The following is a 19,783-nucleotide window of genomic DNA, read 5'->3' on the forward strand; positions in this document are numbered from 1 at the left end:
AGAGCTATGGTCACATCAGGTGGAGCCATGTTGCCAGTGGAGAGGCTAACCAAATCAATCTCATCAGGGGACATAGGATTGAGCCAGTTATTCTCCATAAGGTCCATGAGAGACTGGACATCTGCTTCATCTCTCTTGATCCTTGGACTCTGTAGATCTGGATGAGACCATTTGCACCTGCCTTGACCTGTCAGGTCTCTCAGCTGTCTGAGGTACATGCTTCTATACTCAGCTGTGAGATAATATTTGGTCACAGCTCCTGGCTTCAAGCTGAATCCCTTTGTCCCTCCAGCTGTTTGGGTGTCTTTGTTCACCGTTTCTTCTATAGCTTGGTCAACAGGGATTCGGCCAAAGGGATTGGTGGAGCCCAGTTGGACTGAGAAGCCTCCTTCCATGAATTCTGTGTACACATCTGGGTGTGTGATGGGCAGCTCAGACATCTGGGCGTAGTAGTAGGGGAGGTAGCGTGCATAATTCATCCTGTCATAAGCAAAGCACCATGGGATCATTGCTCGAATGCTAGCCAAGTGTAGCATCCAGTCTCCCTCTCTGGATGCTCGGATGAGCCCCAACAAGATTTCAACCATGTCCAAATAGGACATCCAGAAGTTCGAGAGGCTGCCATTTCCACCTCTAAGGAACTCACGGTAGACTTCAAATAGATCCATGATGCGTGTACAAGAGCTGTTCTCGAGGACCTCCTTCAAAGCATGTTGTGAGACTTCTTTCCCAAGGCTGTCAATGGTCTTCAGTGTCTCATTCAGGTGAACCATGTCATTCCTGTGAGTTTCTTCCAACCAGGACAGGAAACCATTCAAGGTCAGTCGCATGAGAGCCTCATACAGGAGCGTGTGTAGTCGCACTGCCCTGTTGTACTTGCGGCCATCCATAACACCAGCAATTGAGCCTTCTGCAATCATGCCAGACTCAATGCAGAGGTCTTTGAGTCCAGCATCTTGGAAACGCTTTCCTATTATTGCCAGCAGTGTGCAGATGGTGTGGAATACCCCAAGCCTAACGATGATATCATGGAACTTGTCATGGTGTTTCCATGTGATCTCGACAGCCTTCGCATACAGGGCTTGGTCAAAGACACAGACAATCTTCCTCAGGCCTAAGCACTGCATGATGCTCAGTGACTGGTTAAGCACCTCGTTGACAGTAGACATTTGTGTCGCTGGAGCATTGATGGTAGGCAGATAGCCTATATTGTCAGGGATGACCGTCATCTCTCCTCGAGTCAGGATGTTGAAGCCTGTCCAGCTGCTGACTGACTGTTCTTCTTGTTGTGACATGCGTGCTAGGACCCAAAGAAGGTTTTTCTCTCTGGCAAGCTTAGTATTTGCTGCAGTATCGGCATCTGACTTTTTGCTTTGTGGTGGCCCTACCCGTTGTCCAGCATTGTAAGTTGGTAACATTGGTGGGGGTCCATCAATGCTTCTCTTCTTTGTTTTGGGAACAGTGGGCATGGGTTGGACAGGAAGTGGGTTGACTGGCTTTGCTTGCACAGCAATCCCATTGACTCTGTGAGATGTTCCCTCACCACTGACAGTTTCTTCAAGACGGTCGATATTGTCCCAGGCTAAAGTTGTGAATATGCCAGGATGGATGTTAGCTGGAAGGGCAATGCCACTCCCTGATGATGAGAGTTTCTGGAGACACAGGGCAGTGTTGATCTCTTCCATCTGTGAATAGGACACACTGTGACCAAGTCGGTTGAGGATGTTTATCAACTCTACATTTCCTGTCAACGATTTGACACTGAATGGCAGAACAATGTGCTTGGAAGGCTTGGTATTTCCACATGTCACTGCATATACTATGTCATGGCCAAATGACTGCAGAAGGCACTGCACTCTCTGGGATGCATGATCAGGATCATTTGAGCCTGTGAGTAGAGAGTACAGGAAGATAATGAGCGACTCTGGAATGGTAGGACATTCTGCTTCTGGTTTGACTTCAGGCGGCCAGGTTTGAGGAACATCTTGACTTTTAATGTCTGCTCTCAATTTGATGGCTGCTTTGGCTATAACATCTTGTGCACTGACACTTTTCAGGGTCTGCAGCTCCCTTTTGAGAGACTGATTTTCTTTGGCAAGTTCCCTCATGGACAAGTTATCGGGATAGAGGAGGAATTTTCCTTTCTCATCAGGGAATATCTGCGAGGCTCCAGCAAACTCACTCTCCAGGTTTCGCCTTATGTGCTTCTTGGTTGATTCCTTGACTTGGGCAATGCCTTGGGAGTTCATTGAAGCTACCAGTCTAGAAGAGAGATCAGTCATTGTCATCACTTGAGGATTGCCAAAAAGCTCCATCCTGGTGAAGAGGAACAGCTCATTGTATGCCTTATTCACAGCAGCTTCATACTGGGCTGCAGCATCATCATCTTCATTGCTGGCAACCTCTCCTTTGGAAACCTCTTCTTTGGTGTAAAGTCTATAGCATGACCTGTGGTAGTGCCCTTCAGCTGCTACAAGGTCTCTACTCACAATGGCAAGGATTCTGCTGTCCCTTTTCTTTGTGGCTGCACTCCTGATCTTTGCATCAGCTCGCAGTTCTCGACACTGCACCAGTACTTCTCTCGTATTCTGTCTCTTGGAATATTTGCTGTTTTTCTGACAAAATATGCACTCTGCATCATAAGTCCTAGATGTACTTGGAGCATGTCGAGCTACTCTCTTAGATTGTTTCTCTTCAGCAGAGACACAACTTTTCTTTTCTTTTGCAAGGAGGCCATCAAGAATTTGCTTCATAGTGAAGATACTGCGACACTTTCTGTGGTAGTAGATTGCTGGAATCTGTCCCTCAGGAATGTCTTTTGCCAGTTTCAAAACTGGTGCATGATTTCATATCTGAGCTGCCCTGAGCAGAGTTCTCCATGAGTCGACACTTTGTAGTGAAACCAGCTTATCTGTATCATCAGAACAGTGGATAATGCACTCCACCCGTGGGCGCTTTGGTATTGGGTAAAAACTTGCTTGTTCACCAGTGGCCATATTCAGTCAGTTTTCACCTGCCACATACAAACAAATACATGTAACTTAGGTGTATGAACACTACTAAAACAAAGTTTACTTTGCTTCACCAGCGTCATATTACCATTATTTATCTTACATAGCCACAAATAGATACATTACCTAGTTGCTATGCAACAGCTGTATTTTGTTCACATGAGGCCGCTAAAATCAACACAAGATGAAAGTTCCTCGTAGCCACTTTAACTAATCATATTAACATATACATTAAAAGAACATGCTAACATTATGGGAAATTAGCTTACAATCTTCTCCAGAGTGAGACAAGAAGATAGATACCAGTTTCCTCTATATGTGTTTAGTAGAAAGCTATCTGGCTGCACGTTAGCCTAGCTTAGCACAATGAATGGAAGTACACAGTACTGGTTATCCTTGGTTGTTGGCCAACTAAGAACTGTCCCAGAGTTTAAGCTAGGCTAATCAGTACCAGGGGTGTTGAAATGCTATATTTGTAAAAATCTGGGCAAATATTACAATCGTGAGAGGCACAGAAACAGGTTTCCTGAAAGAAAAATGAAATAGCTGCTCATTTGGAAAGGTTATCATGTATTATTTTACTTCTGTTAGTGTACCAAATAAAATGGCACCAGTGAAGTTGTGTCACCTTGGGTGATATCGATATCTGGTCTGACCCATGGACTAACTGGCTTTGGTCTAGTTAGTTTCTTAGTAATAATGCCCTTCTAATTTAAGGTTCACAATCACCTCACACAATGAAATAGTATGGGTATATTATACATTTCCTGAATCTTTACAGTCCTGTGAGTATTCCAGTTTTTGTGTTTTGTGTCCCTGATATTCCTAGATGCCACAGGGCAAAAAGAAAGTATATAGTTTAGGCGAACATTGCAGAAAGATGTGTATATTGACGGGTTGAAGAGCTCAAGTGACCTCTATATTTGTGAGAAATATCCACAACAGGGCTTGAATGAAAGCTAAGAAGGTCCCCTTTAAAATGATACCAAAGACAATATCATAGAACATTGAAAAATGTCCTGACCATGAGGCTAAACCAGGATATGCACCACCGTCTAAATGCAATTTACTTTAGGGGGTGGTTAACTTCATGAGCTGATAACTGTGATACAGCTGCCACTCAGGAATGGTTATCATACCAAAATATCATCTACAGACATGGATCCTTTCAAAAGTTATAAGTAAGTTTTGCCACCTTGAGTGTACCGAAATAGGAAATTTTGGGCTCTAGCCCATGGACTATCTAGCCAGTCGGGACAAGTCCTTTTCTCCTTCCTAGGTGTTCAGCCTCTCATATGACACCATATGCCTTTTCCTTTGCCTTCGCCACCTCTCCCTTCATCTTATGCTGCATCTCCTTGTACTCCTGTCTACTTTCTTCATCTCTCTGACTATCCCACTTCCTCTGTATACTTTCCTGTAATACTTCATTCTACCACCAAGTCTCCTTGTCTTCCTTCCTCTGTCCTGATGACACACCAAGTACCTTCCTAGCTGTCTCCCTCACCACCTCTGCAGTGGTTGCCCAGCCATCCGGCAACTCTTCACTACCACCCAGTGCCTGTCTTAACGCCTCCCTGAACTCCACATGTCAATCTTCCTTCTTCAGCTTCCACCATTTGATCCTTGGCTCTGCCTTCACTCTCTTCCTCTTCTTGATACCCAAAGTCATCCTACAGACCACCATCTGATGCTGCCTAGCTATGTTCTCCCCTGTCACCACCTTGCAGTCTCCAATCCTTTTCAGATTGCTCCTCCCTCATAAGATATAGTCCACCTGTGTGCACCTTCCTCCACTCTTATATATCACCCTGTGTTCTTCCCTCTTCATGAAATATGTATTCACCACAGCCATTTCCATCCTTTTCACAAAATCCACCACCATCTGTCCTTCCACATTCTTCTGCTTGACACCATATCTGCCCATCACCACCTCATCGCCTCTATTTCTTTCTCCAACATGCCCATTGAAGTCCGCTCCAATCACCACTCTGTCCTCCTTGAGTACACTGTCCACCACTTCATCCAACTCACTCCAGAATTATTCTTTCTCTTCCATCTCACACCTAACTTGTGGGGCATATGGGCTGATAACATTCATCATCACAACTTCACTCTGTCCAACACTCTCTTCACCTCCAACAAACTCTTGACATACTCTTCCTTCAGAGTTACCCCTACCCCATTTCTCCTCCCATTCACACCATAGTAGAAGTGTTTGAACCAGGTGCTCCTGGCCTTACTCCCTGTCCACCTGGTCTCTTGCACATACAGTATATCAACCTTCCTTCTCTCCATCATATCAACCAGCTCTCTCCCTTTAGCAGTCATAGTGCCAACATCCAAAGTTCCGACTCTCACCTCAACACTCCTACCCTTCCTCCTCTCCCGCTGCCTCTGCACATGTCTTTCCCCTCTCCTTCACCCAACAGTAGCATAGTTTCCACCAGCAGCCTGCTGGCCAACGGTACCAGTGGTGGTCATTGGTAACCCGGGCCTCGACCAATCCGGTATGGAAATCTGATTTATGGTCTGCATATTTATATTCTGAGGTGCCTGATGGGCCCAAACATCTCTCCGATATGTGACCCAAGTCTGAATAGTAAAATCAGATTTTATGCAGATTTTATGTCACTCTATGTGGCACAAATCAGTGTTTGTCATCACTGGGCCTTGGTGGGCTTACTGTATACTATATATTAATATATACTGGCTCAACCAGAACAGACTGCAAAAATCTGATTGATCTGTTGCATCTGACATATACAGTGCATCCGGAAAGTATTCACACCCCTTCAACTTCCCTACATTTTGTTATGTTACAGCGTTATTCCAAAATGGATTAAATTCCTTTTTTCTCATCAATCTACACACAATACCCCATAATGACAAAGTGAAAAAGGTTTTGTAGAAATTTTTGCAAATTTATTAAAAATAAAAAACTGAAATATTGCATGTACATAAGTATTCACACCCTTTGCTATGACACTCAAAATTGAGCTCAGTTTCATCCTGTTTCCACTGATCATCCTTGAGATGTTTCTACATCTTGATTGGAGTCCACCTGTAGTAAATTCAATCGATTGGACATGATTTGGAAAGGCACACACCTGTCTATATAAGGTCCCACTGTTGACAGTGCATGTCAGAGCAGAAACCAAGCCATGAAGTCAAAGGAATTGTCTGTGGACCTCCGAGACAGGATTGTATCGAGACACACATCCGGGGAAGGGTACAAAAAAATGTCTACAGCTTTGAAGGTCCCGAAGAGCACAGTGGTCTCCATCATTCATAAATGGAAGAAGTTTGGATCCACCAGGACTCTTCCTAGAGCTGGCCGCCCAGCCAAACTGAGCAATTGGAGGAGAAGGGCCTTGGTCAGGGAGGTGACCAAGAACCCGGTGGTCACTCTGACAGAGCTCCAGCGTTCCTCTGTGGAGATGGGAGAACCTTCCAGAAGGACAACCATCTCTGCAGCACTCCACCAGCCAGGCGTTTATGGTAGAGTGGCCAGACGGAAGCCTCTGCTCAGTAAACGGTACATGACAGCCCACTTGGAGTTTGCCAGAAAGCACCTAAAGGACTCTCAGACCATGAGAAACAAGATTCTCTGGTCTGATGAAACCAAGATTGAACTCTTTGGCCTGAATGCCAAACGTCATGTCTGGAGGAAACCAGGCACCTCTCATCACCTTGTTAATACCATCCCTACAGTGAAGCACGGAGGTGGCAGTATCATGCTGTGGGGATGTTTTTCAGCAGCAGGAACTGGGAGACTAGTCAGGATCGAGGGAAAGATGAATGGAGCAAAGTACAGAGAGATCCTTGATGAAAACCTGCCCCAGAGCACTCAGGACCTCAGACTAGGGCGAAGGTTTACCTTTCAACACGACAACAACCCTAAGCACACAGCCAAGACAATGAAGGAGTGGCTTCGGGACAAGTCTGTGAATGTCCTTGAGTGGCCCAGCCAGAGCCCAGACTTGAACCCCATTGAACATCTCTGGAAAGACCTGAAAATAGCTGTGCAGCGACGCTCCCCATCTAACCTTACAGAGCCTGAGAGGATCTGCAGAGAAGAATGGGAGAAATACCCCAAATATAGGTGTGCCAAGCTTGTAGCTTCATACCCAAGAAGACTTGAGGCTGTAATCGCTGCCAAGGGTGCCTCAACCAAGTACTGAGTAAAGGGTGTGAATACTTATGTACATGCAATATTTCAGTTTTTTAAATTTTTAATAAATTTGCAAACATTTCTACAAAACCTTTTTCGCTTTGTAATTATGGGGTATTGTATGTAGATTGATGCGAAAAAAAGGAATTTAATCCATTTTGGAATAAGGCTGTAACATAACAAAATGTGGAGAAAGTGAAGGGGTGTGAATACTTTGCGGATGCACTGTATATACCTTACCTGTGAGTTTCAAATCGTTTGTACGGACTGGGTGAGCCGCAAAGGAATTGCCCTTTTTAGGATCATTGGAAAGACAGAACACTCACTCCTTAGATATATATTCAGGTTGATGCTTGTAGTCAAGCTGAACTCAAGAAATGTGAAACGGGGCATTGCTGGCAAAAAGGGCATGTGTGTAAAATCAACATTGAAGTCAGGTTCAAGAGGTTTATTGGTCATTTGTATTAAAATCACATTGAGATTCTTCATAATCAGCCTCTCAACATTCAACAATAAGCAACAGTAAATAAGACCAGCAATAATCTTTCTGTAAATGGACTCGGTGTTACATGGTTTTCCTCCTGTCACTGTTGCATTGTCAGCAAATAGTTGTCATATTTTGCAATACAGTCATGAGTAAAAAGTGAATGTAAAAGTGAACTGACCACACATTCCTGGGGCGCACCTACATTAAAGGCCGCCATAAGTTAGGTGGTATTGTCATTCTTCACTACTTGATCTGTCCCTGTTAAAAAGTCCAGTCACCAATAAAGTGTCCTAAACCTAAAGCTCAAACATGAGATGTCACAAAAGTATAGTTCCATCTTGACTACCTGTTCAGCTTGAACAAGCCCCTGACTGCCCCACTCCCGCCCCCATATATATAAAGGGTTTAAAAAGACTGTCACACACAATATACTGTTGTAACAATTGTTTCAGTACAGTGCACTTGTGTAAAACCACACATTTAGCTAAGAATTCCATTACAAGGGCGTGCGGGTGGCATGGCAGTCTGTTCCGTTGCCTACCAACACAGGGATCGTTGGTTTGAATCCCCGTGTTGCCTCCAGCTTGGTCGGGCGTCCCTACAGACACAATTGGCCGTGTCTGCGGGTGGGAAGCCAGATGTGGGTATGTGTCCTGGTCGCTGCACTAGCACCTCCTCGGGGCGCCTGTTCAGGGGGGAGGGGGAACTGGGGGGAATAGCATGTTCCTCCCAGGCGCTACGTCCCCCTGGTGAAACTCCTCAGTCATGTGAAAAGAAGTGACTGGGGACTCCACATGTATCGGAGGAGGGGGGAAAAATCAAAAAAGAAAAAGAAAAATCCTATAACAATGCAGGCCTCTAAAGTAAAGAATAGACTGAGACGTAGACTTAGCTATCTTTCTTAACTTATCCTAGTGTGTGTGTGTGTGTGTGTGTGTGTGTGTGTGTGTGTGTGTGTGTGTGCAGCTCCAACAGCAGCAGCACCTTCCCAGGCAGATGGGCCAGGCCCAGAGAAATCCATACCCCCAAGTCAATCAGTACCAAGGTAAGATGTTAACGTTCTCTCTTAATCTCGCATGCATGCACACACACACACACGCACGCGCATTATAATCTAAGAATCCAGGAAAACCAAAAACATTGAATTACTGACCTGTATAATGCCATCATTGTATTGATGGGTACATCAGAAGGTGGATTACTTTGAGTTTATAGCTCTTAACAAAGCATCTAGTTAGCTAATTGGCTGGTACCAGACAGGTATGTGACAAATTTTATATCCATCCATCAATAGGGGGTGGTGCTGTTGTATCCACATTCACCTCACTATCATATACTTACACACACATTTCTGTTATAGAAGTATGCACTCACCGTAGTGACCTCAGACTCTGACACTTACTACCTAGTCTACACTCAGACATCTAATGTGCAGGTTCAAATGCAGAATATAGCAGACATGTAGACAAACACACCCAGAAAGATGCACACAAACCAACTCAACATGTAGTAATCTTGGACTGATAGTGGTTGTCTGTCTCTCGCTCTTTCTGTCTCTCTCTCTCTCTCTTTCGCTGTGCATCTATTGCTCTGGAAAAATACTCTATTTTCCTATGCTGCCTGTTACCACGGCAACCTGTCTGTCCTGGATCCCCCAGAGTTCCGGTGAAGTTGGAGAGATGGATGGGGAAGGGGGGGGGTTGGCTGAGAGGAATAGGTATATGGTCTAGAAGGTGGATGGAGAGCTTGGTAATGGAGACAAGAGTTGGTTGGATGAGAATGAGGATGAAGGAGGTGAAGCATTGTGCAAGGAGCATAGTCAATTTGGAAGCCATTTATAGCCATCAAAGACTCTGTCTGGCTTTCTGAGAGATGGCATGGAGAGGAGGAGGGAGCCATCAGCGGGAGACTGGCACAAAAACAATACCTGTTATTTCCGTTGCCTGTTTGCTAGACTTGTTACTTTTCTTAAACCAGCTTTACTCTGATATTATATTGTGTCTTGATTTGTCTCCGACTTGGCTTAGTTTTTAGTTGCGCTAATATCTCCTTCTGCAGCCATTTTGCATCCTTCCTTGACACTCCATTTTTGCCTACAACCAGGCCATTCTTACATTGACCTTGTTTGCCGTCAAGTGTGCGGTAGACATTTGCACAGTAAGTGCAATATACTTTCATGTGATGTGTTGAACATCAATGTCACATCACTTTCCACTGTTTACTCCCCACTTACAGTTTTATCCTGTTAGTTAAATGCAATTCCTGAAACATTGTCTACGTTCTCAAAACTGTTAGCACAATTCCCACAACAGTTTAAATGTTTAGTGCAGCACTATAATTAACCTGCAAAAGTCCCCAGAACATTTAAAATTAAAAACTCATGTTTCAAAATTAATGTAAATGACTACAACAGTGACACCAAATGGAAATGTGTTTTTATAATTGTGCAATATGCAAAGTGTCAGCATCAATTTGACGTGGTCAGTCTTGAATGGATGTTTCTTTACCTTATACCAGGGGGTTTTCTAAGTGTAAGACAGGGAGCCTCCCTTCAAAGAACATCAGGTCACTGGGGCCTCCCCCATAATAATAATAATTAATTAATTAATTAATTAATTATAATTCATTCTTTCATTCATTCATTATCCAAACTGCTTACCCTTACTCAGGGTCGCGGGGATGCTGGATCTTGTTTTCTTTTGGACCCAGAAATGGTTCTTCTAAGGCATCACTCTGCATAACCGTTTGCATGGTAGCATAGGGTCCACATACCGCAGTTATTACAGAATAAAACATAGATGATGGTATAGATATTAGAATATATGAGATAATATGTTTGCTTGTGAGTTGCACAGTGTTTAGCGCAGTCACCTCACAGCAAGACGGTCCTGGGGTTGAGCCCCGGGGTAGTCCAACCTTGGGGGGTCATCCTCTGTGTGGAGTTTGCATGTTCTCCCCGTGTCTGTGTGGGTTTCCTCCGGGTGCTCCGGTTTCTTCCCACAGTTCAAAGACATGTAGGTCAGGTGAATCGGCCGTACTAAGTTGTCCCTAGGTGTGAATGTGTGTGTGTGTCTGTGTGTGTGTGTGGGCCCTGTGATGGCCTGGCGTCCTGTCCAGGGTGTTTCCCCGCCTGCCACCCAATGACTGCTGGAATAGGCTCCAGCATCCCCGCGATAATAATAATAATAACCCGAAAGCAGATGTTGACAGGCTGTACCTACCAAGAGCTTCAGGAGGACAAGGCCTAGTCCAACTCAAACTGACCTTCAAGACTACCACTATCGGGCTGGCTGCATACCTGACAAAAACAGATGACCCACTCATCCGAATAGTAAAACTTCAGATCTACTCCATCAATAAAGAAGCTACACAATTCAAGAAAGAGCTTGATATCCCAGAAACCCCACCAACAGAAAATGAGGCAACTACCATCTACGCCAAACGAGTGAAGTAGAAGGCAAAACACCATGGCCAGCGGCAACTGCAAAAAACCTGGGAGGACAAAGCAATGCACAGGAAGTACCCAAAAACAATGAAAGACGCAGACGTGGACCAACAAACGACACACCAGTGGCTGAGGAGCACCGGGCTGAAAGCAGAGACGGAGGGCCTGATAATCACTGCACAAGACCAGAGCCTGGTAACCAGATCCTATCACCATCATATCATCAAAGATGGAACAGACTCAAAATGCAGTATCTGTGGAATGTACGAAAAAACCATCGACCACGTTGTCTCAGGCTGCCCGGACCTGGCAAAGACCAAGTACATATACAGGCACACCAAGGCAGCAGCATACCTGCACTGGAAGATCTGCAGGAGTTACAAGATCAAGACGACTGAGAAGTGATATGAACAACAGCCAAAAACGGTCACTGAAAACAATGATGTCACCATCTTCTGGGATAGGCCCATCCACACTGACAGAGATAAAAGCCAACAAGCCCGATATCGTTATCAAGGACAGGAAGCAAAAGAGGTCATGCTCATCGACATGGCAATACCATCCGAAAAAATAAACACCTCAGTGAAAGTCACAGAGAAGCTGACCAAGTACAAAGACCTGGAGATTGAAATCAACAGGATGTGGGGTATGAAGACCAAAACAACGCCAGTGGTCATCGGAGCTCTAGGACTCATGAAGAAGCGAATGGAAAAGTTCACCAACCGTATCCCAGGAAGCATCCACGCAGTCCAGAAGATTGCCCTACTCGGAACAGCCCACATATTACGACGAGTACTGTCAATCAAGTGACATCTGCCCTATAGTGCCTCAGGTCCATAGTTTGGACCCGGCTTTACAGGATGTAAAACAGGAAACACGAAAGAAAGAATAATAATAATAATAACCCTAACCAGGATAAGCAGCATGGATGGATGGATGAATAATAATAATAATAATAATAATAATAATAATAATTAATCCATTCTGTTTTAAAATAAAGAGTTGCAACCATAAAGGTTTGAAAATGTTTATTTTGAACACTCAGTCCTAATACAATCTCCCACATTTTATTAAAAATCAGTAAAAGGGGTTAAGAATTAGTATATAGTTCAGTGCCTATTTGTGCATGTTTCTGGAGTAAAAAAAAGAAAGAAAACTGAACACATATCCATCACCTTTTAACAAAACAGAACGGAGACCATGAAAATGTACAAAACCCATTGGTGTGCAACGCTGCTTCCCAACACATGCGTAAGGGCCTGTTAACCTGACCTGTTAAGTAAAATTTTAAATGTGCTCTGGGAAAAATAAACATTTTTCACTCTCTTTGGCTGGACCAGCCGATGGGGCAGCCCTACAGCCTTACTCGAATGTCACTGACTGACTGACTGCGTGATCAGTTTGACACAACCGGCTCCGTGCATAACTGTAGTAACTATGAACGTAACTTGATATGTACAATTTGAAACTTTTCACCCGTTTGCTGGTAGGTGCAAGTGAAAGTTTGTCGACAATTCTGTGCATGTTGTTGACATTTATCCATGTTAAATCTTGCAGGCATTGTAAAAAATGTGCCATTGTCAATAGCACACGCCAACAAACAGGAAACTGGTATGACCGCTGCAGTAGAAACTGGAAGTCAGTGGACTACAGTTATGCACAGAGTTGATTGGGCTGCTGGATAAGGTGACCAATAACGTCGCTGAAGTTCCAGGATTGGTCAGCTGAGCAGAGGCATGAGGGAGAGCGCACAGTTAAAGCATCCCAAATAACAATCACTCTTGACAAAACACTCACTGGTGAATTCACAAAAGGTTTGCGCGGCTTTTGTGGCCGCTAAACCCGCACAAATAAGACAAAAAGAAACCGTGTAATTCTGAAAGGACTCTCAAAGGGTGAAATGCACTCCTAACTGCGCTGCCAATCAAATAGTGTCTCGGTGCTCCAATGCTATTTACACGTATTTAAATTAGGTTATATGCATACATTTGGTGCAAAATCGGTCCCTTTCTATGCAAAGGAGCCTCACTACAATAAATAAATAAATAAATATAAAAAAAGCCCAATTCACAAACACCAGCGCTAATAGCCACATGCCGTTCGAGTGAAAATTGTTGGCGTCTTCAGAGAGTTGGCGGTAACTGACGCCCAGACTTTCCAGTGATCATGGCAGCAGCGATTTTAGCCAGGCGAGGGCAACGTCATGCCAGGCGTGCTCGTGAGCGGACATTTCGCAGGAGAATATTACTTTTTTATCGAACTGTGACCGAAATCATTTGCAGATACAGGTTGCCAGGTCAAACAGTTCTTGCTATACTTGATGACATTGAGCCTGCCTACTGTGTTTTTGGCGCAAAGCCACCATTTATACTTTGCCACATGGATAATTGCAATCAGATGCAAAACAAGGGCAAATTGCAGCAAAACATTGTGTTGTGTGTTCTGCCCAATAAGACGTCCAAGACTCAGCAGAGACATAGGGACTGATGGAAACCTAGCCGTAAAAGTTTGTTATATAGCCTTGTGGGTATTATTGTTGTAAAAACTGAGCTAAAGTCACTGTGGGAAGCTCCCCTTACTCTACTCTCTGATTGGCTAACCCTTACCCCACCCTATCCCAACATAACCAACGGAGGCAATGAGAACTAGCCAATCAAATGCAGAGTAGGGAGGGTCTTCACAAAATGCAGGTGGGAAACAGAAAAGGGCGTTGAGGACCGCAGAGAGCATACAGTATTTCTTCCGTCAGTTTATTTCACCTGTTGCGTACTTTATTTCACATGTTATGACAGGTGTTAGTGCCAGTGGATCGGCACAGGCCAGACATTGGCTCTTGCGGCCCATGGGTGGCCTATTGGGGTTCAGTGGTGTATAGGCTATTGTATCTAGTGTTGCCGTCAATAAAGATTATTGCTCACATAAAAATGCATGAAAAATGTATAACACTATTCCAAACAATGTCCCAAACTACTGGAATATGAAAGAAAATTCTGAAAATATACAGTCAATTTGACTGTACATGCCGCAACCTGCCATACCATCACAAAGAAACACCCCTTCCTCCCACAAGACCAGGTTCTTACCGCTCTATGACAACTGGGGCTGGGCGATACGGCCTATAATTAATATTGCATTATTTTTAGGCTATATCGTGATACACGATATATATCTTGATATTTTTCGATATGAACTCTCTCTAATGTACTTCATAAAGGCTCAGTTTAACCCTGTGATGCATAGTCACACCAGTACGATGATTCTAGTAGTCTCGCCAACATCCATCTACATTAAAACATTCTTGTTAATATTCATCAGTGGTTTCCTCTTGGAACAGTTTTAAACTTGCATGCAAAAAGGGTTAAACACAACCAGGTTAAATTCAACAAAACAGTATTTATTCAAACCATGCAATTGCCCATATAGGCTTTTAATGCTACGTTCAGACCAAAGGCGGCGCGAATTTTTTGGGCGGCGCGAATGCATGCAAAGTCAATGGGAGGAGGCGAATGGGCGGAATAATTCGCGGCGAAATTACGGGCGGCGCGAATTGGGCGAATCGAGCGACGAACGCGCCTTCGCGGGAGTTCAAAAATGTCCAACTCGGGCGAATATTTCGCCAGGCGATAGCCAATCGACTTCAAGTAGGGTTAGAACCCGCCTTCATGTTGGGAAAGAATACACGCCCCCTACCCAGAATTCTTTTCGGACGCCGTCCAAACGCAACTCCTGAACGAGCCGGTGAAATTCGCCAAGCTGGGCACGTCTCCGGTTTATGAACCCAAACAGAACGCTGACGCCGGTTTCGGCGGCGCAAGTTGATATAAAGCAGAGCCACCGCAACTGATCTCTGTCGCCCATCCATGATGATCGCAAGTAAACACAAACTGCTCGTGTGTGGTATTTGTTGTGTGCGGTCTAGCAAACTTGCTAGCAGCGTTGGTGTATCTACGACTGCTTGTTGTGACGTCAACAGCGAATTCGCGTTTGCTCGAACACACCTGGCGGAGATGGCGGCCAAACACGGGCGAACAGAGCGGCGCGAACTCTCTCGCCGCCTTTGGTCTGAACGTAGCATTACAGCTGTTAACGTGAAAATAAATAATGGTAAAAAATAAAATGTTTTGTTTTTGGTTTTTGGTTTTTTGGTGCCTACAACTACCCTCCACGTTGAAAGTTGACGTTAAAGAGGTACCTAGAGCATTGAATAGTGACGAAGAGGTCATCCTCAACAAACGTCCATATGTGACGAGTTGGGAGTGAGAATGTGTAGGTTAGTGAGGCACGAATCGGCTCTGACGTCATCAGAATCTGCATGTACGCATAAATCATCCACCCGCCACCCATCAGAACGAATTATTTTCTCCGATTTAGAGACCCGCACCTGATCACACACACAGCGCGTCACAGCTGTTGCATGTGACATACCCAGTACTTCTATTGGGCCTCCATTGCTGCTTAAGAAAAATGGACGGCATAATTGGCTGCTAATTCGTACCTGACGAAAAATGAAGCTTAAAATATTGTAATGATCACGGATGACTAGACTCGCTAGCCCTTGGCTAACGGGTCAGACCCTAGTTGACTGGTTAGTGCAGTCACCCATGGTGCGGGCGACCCGGGTTCACGTCCCGGCTGCAGTGGATTCCCAGCTGCCCCCTGAATTCGCTACATTGGTATCAGAAGTGGGATGGTGAGACCGTGAGGCCATTGGAAGGGCGTGTGCCCAGAAGTGTGAGGGAGCTGATATGCTGAAGGGGGGGGGGGGAGTGTAATGATCACAGATGACTAGACTCGCTAGCTCTTAGCTAACAGGTTGGACCCTTTAGTTAACTGGTTAACATTGTCGCTCGCAGTGCAGGAGGTACGGGTTCGCATCCCGGCTTTTGCGGTTCCCGAGCTGCCCCCCTAATTCGCTGCATTGGTGTCAGAAGTGGGATGGTGAGACCATGAGGCCATCGGAAGCGCGTGCGACCAGAGGCGTGAGGAAGCTGATATGCTGAAACGCGGGGGCGCCCTTCAGCATATCAGCTCCGTAGTTGCCCAGGGTGCGGGAGCCACGAGTTCACTTCCCGGCTGCCCTATCCTGAAAGAGGAGGGTAGTGTAACGTACACGAATAAGTCGACACGTTAGCCCTTGGCTAACAAGTCGGACCCTTTAGTTGACTGGTTAATGTTGTCACCCGCGGTGCAGGAGATACAGGTTCGTGTCCCGACTGTGGCGGTTCCCAGACTGCTCCCCTAATTCGCTGCAATATGTTAACATTATAGAGAATGTAATTAACAATAACATTCTCTAATTTTCCTCATTAATGATGTATTATTTCACCTAGCATCAATCCATCCACTATTAATCAGAATGTTAATTTTTAGGACTCAGCCCACCCAGTCGCTAGATTAACCATGATGCCCGTGGATAATCGGCACATCATTACAACACATATTAACTCACTTTGGTGCTTCACTTCTTCGCTCTCTCCTGGCTCTTCCTCTGTTCCATCCAGATACAAAAACACACGCCTCACCTACATACGTCACACACACTCGCCCAGGAGTGTGGTCTGGCTGGGCGGGCGAGTGTGTGCGACACACACACACATATATATATTAATATATATATATATATATATATATATATATGAGGGTTTGTTTGGGTTTTTTGTGTGTCTGTGAGAGGGAGAGAAGTGAAAGTGAGTTTCACGCTTAAAAAAATACGTGACAATTTGTACTCGATGTTCGTGATATAGGTATTTACTACATCCCACTTAGAAAAAGCTGCAATATATCGAATATACTCGATATATCACCCACCCTTAATGGCGACTTCTTACTCCATTTTCAGCAACACAGTTCACTGGTAACCTCAAAGTATATGGTATCTGTGCTTATGTGAGCTGATTGCTGATAATTTGCATTTGTTAGATTAGGTTTTATGTGACTGCTTGCTTTCAAATATGTATTTCCTCATTATAATCTCCCATATATGTTGTCAATATTTTTCAATATAGTGATTGTTGCCAGTGGAGTGATTTTGCATGTAAGATTTGCGCAGTGATCGTATGTATGCATCCATGTTAAGGGTGATACAATTCAATTGAAAACTGTATCATCCATTTGGTTTTGCAAGACTGTTTTGAGAATGTAAACAATCATTTGAGGACAGCATTTAAGCAACTGAGAAAAACTCATATAGAAAGTGGGTTTACTGGGGGATTTAGAAGCATTTCCATGCCTGTGTGCCTCTTCGGGCTTGACGCTGGCAAGTTCCTAGTTAAAGAAAGGAGGAAAGGGTGGCGTTTGTGCTTTCTTAGTTTGGTACCGTTTTGGTGTAGTAGGATTTGAACATAATTAGGATGGCTGGTATTTCCAAAGTAAACGGGCTGAAAATACACTCGTTCTCACAGCACTGACTTAATAAAAGAGTCCTCTGTGCAATGTAATGGTGTAATCTGTGGAGGAAAACTACAAAACACTTTTTGTAATTTACCAATATCTGTTGACTGAGCTCTGTTATCCTTTCTCTCCATTTTTCTTCCCTCTAACCTCTCCTCTCATTCTTCCCCTCCAGGTACTCCTCAGGAGCTGGCTTCTAGGAGTCAGGCTCTCCAGAACATCCGGGCGGCTCGCCTTCTCCAACAACAACAGCAGCAGCAACAACAGAGCCAGCAGCAGCAGCAGATGGTCCAGATGGGTTCTGTTCAGGCCCAGGGGGGGTCAGTGGGGCCCCAGCCTGACATGGGGCTCCCATACGGCAGCCAAGCATCCAACCAGGCGTCGCTGTATGGCCTTAACCCCTCCATGAGCCAAATGATACACCAGCAACAGCACCAGAGCCAAAGTGTCCAAGCCCCAATGGGCCTCCCGCCCCAGCACAACCCAGCTGGAGGTCCCCCAAGGCAGGCAGGCACAGGCCCTGGAGCCGGGGGTATGCATGGAGGAGCCGGAGGTGGTGGGCCAGGAGGGTATGGAGGACAGGGGATGTTGATGAACTCACTGTCCCAACAAGCTCTCAAAGGCCCAACCAACACCAAAGCCCAGGCACAGCGATTGCAGAGTATACTGGGAGTTGGTGGCGGAGCAGGAGGAGGCAGTGGTATGGGAGGAGGCAGTTGGCCACAGCAACAAGGACAGAGTCTGCCGGCCATGGGGGGAGTTGGGAGGACTACAGGAGTCGGAGGAGGAGACCTGGTAGGCTTTAACTCTACCCAGGGCTACGGGACGCAACCGGGTCAACCCCCACGTATGGCCAAGCAACATTTTCAAGGCCCGGCTCAGGGGATGGGTCAGGGAATGGACCCCAGGGTTGGCAATCCAGCAGCGGGCATGGGCGGCCCAATGATGGGCCCTCACATGGGCGGTCAGCCGAGGACCAACCAACCCCGGCCCATGGTAATGAACCAGGGGATGAACCAGGGGCTTATGGGGCAGAGTATGACTGGGATGGGAGGCTTTGCTCCAGGCCCAGGGGGTCCAGGAATAGGGGTTGGGGGTAGTGGAGGAGGAGGGCCTTATGGTCCAGGAGGTGTTGGTGTTGGGGGTCAGCCTCAGGGCTACCAGCGGACAGCCAGTCAGGACATGTCATCCTATGGGTATGGGGGCGGGCCCTCAGGTGGAGGAGCCTTCGGATTGGGCGATGGTTCCGGGGCGGAACTGGACTCAACTGATGGGTGGATGGAGGAGTTTTTCCCTAGCCAATAGCCAACAGAAAACTTGGAGATCATAGTTTTTACTAGATGAAGTAATCATCAGTGGGAGAAACATTAAATCCTGGGAAAATCAAACAAAAAGACATGACATAGACTAAGTAACTGTCATGGTTTTGTTTTATGAAACATGAAAAAGGTTATTGATAAGTTTATTAGTACGTTCTTGTCTTATGGTTTTTCTGTTTGTGTGCGCACGCATGCGTTTTTGAGACTGAAAAATGTGGTATCAATGGAAATCCCATATAGAGATCAAGAGGTGTGTTTCCATAAACTTCCTATTCTCCATTGTGAGAGTACAACTGCACCGTATCTTGTGTTCCTACATTTCAAACTAAGCCCCCATCCCCCACCCCCCTTCACTCAATGCCATGAGACACTGTTTTACAAACACAGGCTGACTGAACACCACAGACTGGGTAGGGGAAAGACTGTATTTCTGAGGTCTTGCGTGTGTGTGTGTGTGTTTGTGTGCATGCATGCGTATGTGTGTGCCTGCCTGCCTGCCAACAGCACGCAGCTCGCCACTTCAGATCTCTATGTGAAGAACAGAAGGAAGAAAGGCACCTTACAAAATCTCATTGCCTTCCTCAGATTTTGTACCCAACCACCACCACCACACACACTCAATGTGTCCCCCTTAACTATTGTTCTCTCTAACGCTCTCTCTCTCGCCATCCTCCTTCGTGCTCTCTTCCCATCTCTCCCTCTCTAGAGAATCGTACCTCAGTGTCTACACCCTTGCCTTCCCTCCCTTCCTCTGTTTATACAGTGAATATCACAACAACAAAAAAACATGTTCCCCCTATCAATTCTGCACGCGCACAGTCTGCCCTCTAGTGTTTTCAACGAGCAACTGACCTGAGCTGTGTTTGGTGGCTGCAGCTGGAACTGCGTGTGTGTGTGTGTGTGTGTGTGTGTGTGTGTGTGTGTGTGTGTGTGTGTGTGTGTGTGTGTGTGTGTGTG

At 45.5% G+C, this 19,783-nt stretch overlaps 1 protein-coding gene across 1 annotated transcript in view; it reads left to right on the forward strand.

Moving 5' to 3' along the window:
* maml3 (mastermind-like transcriptional coactivator 3) overlaps positions 1-19,116 on the forward strand; it is a 267,723-nt gene extending 248,607 nt beyond the window's left edge. The window contains exons 5-6 of the mRNA XM_056280840.1: positions 8,639-8,717; positions 17,683-19,116. Coding sequence (XP_056136815.1) covers positions 8,639-8,717; positions 17,683-18,812 — 1,209 coding nt within the window. The 3' untranslated portion in view covers positions 18,813-19,116. The remainder of the gene's footprint in view (positions 1-8,638; positions 8,718-17,682) is intronic.
* The last annotated feature ends 667 nt before the right edge of the window (positions 19,117-19,783 follow it).

Source organism: Lampris incognitus, chromosome 5, assembly GCF_029633865.1.
Source record: "Lampris incognitus isolate fLamInc1 chromosome 5, fLamInc1.hap2, whole genome shotgun sequence".
Taxonomy (NCBI): domain Eukaryota; kingdom Metazoa; phylum Chordata; class Actinopteri; order Lampriformes; family Lampridae; genus Lampris; species Lampris incognitus.